Genomic DNA, 5000 nt, shown 5'->3' on the forward strand with positions numbered 1-5000 from the left:
GAGAGAGTTGCCCATGTCAACTGGCACCACATGTGGCAGGTACAGAATGCAAGGAAAACGACACTGCCACGCTACCCGCCTCTTGCTGTATCAAATGGATTCACCTGACCTTTTCTCAAAAGCATGCATGTCACACACACACACACACACACACACACACACACACACACATCCCAGACAGGTAGATTCAAGGAGGTACATTAGGTCTAAGGTCAGCGGTGTCAGGGTAAAGTATTACAGCAGTATTATCATGATAAGACGGATGGTTTGGTCACAGAGCGTGCATGCACTTCACATAAAGCAGATGGTCTCATGTCCTGCTGCACTGCATCCCCTTCTCCACTCATATATAATGTTCTCCCCATGACAAAGACAGTTCATTCGTGGCCCTCTGGTGGATATAAACCGGGTAGCCTCCGTTTTACAGCGCAAAAGTCCGCCTGCGTGGTTTTGGTTGTCTGTGCGCACGATATGCTTCCCCAAACCCCGCTCGCTCAATCCAGGCAGCACTAGTGAAACACCGTGGCTTGTTAAACAGGCTTCCGCTCACCGAGGATGGAAGTCAAAAGCTGCGGAGTCGCTTTTACGACGACCACAAACATCAGACGCGCCGCCAGCCGCCACCAGCATCTGCTGAACACATGATGAGTACGCGCCGGCCTATGTCACTTTAGCTGTATCCCACATACTCCACATCACACATTCCAGAAATTATATGTACCCTGGTCTTAAAAACTTTAACTCCACATTTAATAAATGTAGGCTAGCTTTTTGGGGTGTGAGGCAAAATTCTCTGTTGATGTGGTGAACAACATCTTAAACAACAGGAATAAACACAAATACTTGGAAAATGACATATTTAATCAAACACCAGCATGTGTGCAATTTGATCCATGGCAACGCACAGATGTTGAGATCACAAAGCATGAGTCGTTTCATGCTGGCTGATTGGGATGAATCAATTCGGCCCTCTGACGGCAATAACGATCCAGTTGTGAATTGATGGTTCGTAGGCTGTTGCATGCAACAGAATCAAGCCCAATTAACTGGAAAAGGGTGAAAATATCAGTTATCGCTACGTCAGTACGCATCACTCCATAATAACTGGACAGGACATCGCCTGTCCTCGCCATACTACAAATACGCGCCACCAAGTCTGCGCGCACAACTCTGCTGATGGGCAAGAGAAGGCTTTGCCAGAAACTAGAATAAACCAAATGAGAGCACTTAAGCACTTACGAAATTGTTAAGCCCACTACGCCGCCTGATAAATAATTATTGCAATCTAAATCAATCAGATAGTTGTAGATTTATGAAGGGCAAAACCCCAACTATATGTGCGTAAACAAAGTAGCCAATGTACCAAGTTCAAATAACTGCCTTTGTTGTCGTTGTTTAGCTTTTTTTATGTACAAACAGACTCTGCATAACGAAAAGCAGTCATGCACCGTTACTCACTTGCTTTATCAAACGGAATCTGGCGGCAGGAGTCGGCGTCGCTTGCCGGCCAAGGGCAATAGTACACAGCTCCCCCCTCCACAATTCCCGGCTGGGTGGTGTTTGCTTTCGGTGCCCCGACCAACACAGTCATACTGCAACACGAGATAATAATATTACACATCAGACAATCACTTTCTTTTTTTCTTTTTTTTTTTTTTTTTTGGGGGTGAGGGAGTAGAAAGAAAGTCTACATAAACAACCTTAAACTTAACCTCCAAACGGCTTTAACTTCGCTCATTCAGCATCACAGTACCTTATAACCTGATGTGAACTTAACATTGCATTAACATTGCCTATGCCATTAATTACACAGATTTCTTCACATTTACAATGAAATCCGTCTAAAATACCACATGGCGCCAGAGGATAAAAACCAAACAATCATAATAAAAGAAAAAAACTGAGTTCAACTCAGACCACCCTAAAACTCAGGTAGGGAAACCATCAATGTGACAGATAGCATACTTCTTTTGATGGTTTTATGTATTGTATACATACACGTTTTTATCCGGGTTCGGTCGATAGAAGTCAACAGAATAGCCAAAATAACTCCCCTCGGGTCCGCTGTAAACTGAAGGTTTCTCGGTATCCAAATTAAAACCGGTAACTCCGACCAGAACAGAAATCACAGGCAACAGCAACAGGGATAACCATGCACAGTTCCACATCTCTGCAGCTAGAATGGATAATTTGAGTCCGAGAAATTCAGAAGATGAGCTGGCAGAGATGGAGAGGACGCAGCAGACTGATAAACTTTAGAAAGAAAGCGGATCAAAAGAGCGCAGCGATGAAATTCTCTCTCCAAAGACGTCCACTGTCGGCTGTCAAAAGCCAGTTCCCGCTCTTCTCAGTATAGACTACACGCTGCGCCACTCTCCGCTATAATAGTGGAGTCGGGGTTTCGAGAGCCCTGGTCTCCTGCACCACATCACAGAGAACGAACCTCTCGCGTCATCCGGTCACCTCCTTATATGGAAAAAGCCCCTTTCTCATTCGGAGGGACATTTGCAGGAGCCTAGACCTAACTAATATTTTTTTTATTAGGCTATAGCTGATTAACCACCAAGTTTTCTCCTCTTATCTTCAGTTGCTGTTTTAACGTTGAAAAAATCTTGGCGTCAGTTGAAAGCAATTATCCATAATTACGTAGGTCGGGCTTCCAAAAGTTAAACATACGTAGGTGATGTGTGAGCGGTACGTCCTGAGCTATGCCATAACATTATGGTGGAGGTTGAATGTTTTTACGCGTTTAAAAGAAGTAAGTCTTCCTGACCCATTTCCGCATAGTCACTAAATATAGAAAACAAGCTTACATCTGAGGGCAAGGCAAGACGCAGCTTGCAGACAGACCGTGTGGGGAGTTCAATCATATCTGAATAAAGTCCCTCTCCTGACACACACAGAGAGAGAGAGAGAGAGAGATATCTCTGGAACTGTCTTGTAGTGACCATTTTTATTGACCCCACACTGCAACAGAAGAGACTGATTTATGATATATGAACAAGTAGTCTGATGACAGACATAATTTTCCACAATTGTTCATTCAGTAGGCCACGGCTCCCATTTATGCAATTTAAGCAATTTCATTAACTAGGCCCATCTATCACACGATACCAAACACCACATATATATTTGCAGATATTTATTATGGCACACTCTGTGAGTGGTAAAACAGACCCCATTTCTGACAACTTACAGGGCATACATGAAGAAAGCAAATTTATCTCATGCTCTGTGTAATTACCATTATATGACAAAGTCAAAGCTGTTACATGACAAGCACGCTTGTTTTAAAAAGTCCAAAAGCAAACATAAATCACTAACACCCTGAACAGAAGCCCCCATCAGAGAGGTGTCCCCTCCCCACTGCAAACGGTACAATTATGCCACCTTCAGTATGTTGTCTTTGCCATCAAGGAGACATACGCATATAGCACATTTTGAAGGCTATGTGTTTAACCCTGCATGCAATACTACATACTATACTATGTAATGTATATGTACATGTGTTGTAGTCTGCATCGAGAGTTGGCAACTGTTGGGTGTAGTTGTGAGTGGAAGATCACTTAATTTGCACATTACAAGTAATTTATCTGTGAATTCAGTAAGACACCCTGATCTATAAGGCATATGTCATTTCATGAACCAGAAGTTTGGATGTAGCCTATCCATTTAGTTTGTTAAACCTGGTCAAGAGCTATACTGAACAACAGTAGTGGTCAAGAGCTATAGTGAACAACAATCGCCCTTTAGAGGTCTATGAGCCCTCTGTCAAAACAAAAGAAAAAAAGAAACGTGAAGTTATGACTGTATGTTGTGATGTGAGTGCATGGATTGGTATGAATTCTGAGTGGAAGATCATTTGCACATTCCATGCGTCACCAGTAGATAATAAAACCTCAATAAGACACACTGTTCCACTTCCAGCTTTATTTGACACAGCATGTCATTTCAGCCACATGGGGGGTTTACCACATAACATGTCATTTCAGCCACGTGGGGGTTTACCACATAGGCCTACAGACTAGAAGCAGTCTGGAAATTCATCTACACTCCCATAGAGAGGTGCCCGCAACTCCCCCCCCCTTTGCACATTTAATTAGCTAAATCAGAGTTCCATTAAAACAATTTAGGTTTTAAACGAGATGAGGAGTTTGGGAAAATAGAACACAGTGTTTGGTGTTTTAAGCCCCCAACGCCGTCTTCCAGGCAGCGCTGCATGGAAGGCACCGGGTTAGGCAAGGGTTAAGGTTATGGGTTAAGTGCCTTGAAGTCGACGGTCGCAGCGCTGCCTTGAAGTCGACGGTGAGGGCTTAAAACACCATCGAGCACAGAACAAACAAGGGAGGGGGGTCCTGCAGCAGCAGGTTTGCGAACACAGCACTACTCACACATCATCCACCAGATTAAGATCATGTCATGCATGAGGGCTAAATACCAACCTGTATCTGCTGAAGGTGCTGTAGATGGCCTTACTGTTCATGAACAGGCTTGCCTGAACTTGACTTGCTCTTCAGGTGCTTAACATTCAAGCAGAGATGGGATTGGGGTAGGTAATGAGGGCCTCTGTTCTAAAGATATTCTAACTCATTGATTACATTGGCATAGCAGAACACAATACAGTGCAGACATACAGATGGCATTAGCTCTTGCTAGCGCTTTTGACTGCCACCCCTATCACAAGATAAAAAGGACAGTTGAGATATAACGCAATGCAAGATCTTTACCATTTCCTCACCTGTATTCTTGTCCAGGAACACCTGAAGGTGGTGTGAATTTCCTGGTACTGCAAAAACCTATATAAATACCTCACACAAGGTAGCCCAACAAACATGGGCAGCCGTGGCCTACTGGTTAGGGCTTCGGTCTTGTAACCGAAGGGCTGCTGATTCAATTCCCGACCAGTAGGAAAAATGTGGGGAAGTGGTTGAGCACTACTCTCCCATGCCCACATCCACGGCTGAAGTGCTCTTGAGCAAGGCACCTAACCCCTCACTGCT

General features: G+C 44.0%; 1 protein-coding gene across 1 annotated transcript in view; it reads right to left on the bottom strand.

The window, feature by feature from the left end:
* Positions 1–2367, bottom strand: part of itga8 (integrin, alpha 8) — an 86244-nt gene extending 83877 nt beyond the window's left edge. The window contains 2 exon segments of the mRNA XM_048261116.1: positions 1459–1592; positions 1999–2367. Coding sequence (XP_048117073.1) covers positions 1459–1592; positions 1999–2168 — 304 coding nt within the window. The 5' untranslated portion in view covers positions 2169–2367.
* Positions 2368–5000: the final 2633 nt, after the last annotated feature.

This window comes from Alosa alosa, chromosome 13 (assembly GCF_017589495.1).
Source record: "Alosa alosa isolate M-15738 ecotype Scorff River chromosome 13, AALO_Geno_1.1, whole genome shotgun sequence".
Classification (NCBI taxonomy): domain Eukaryota; kingdom Metazoa; phylum Chordata; class Actinopteri; order Clupeiformes; family Clupeidae; genus Alosa; species Alosa alosa.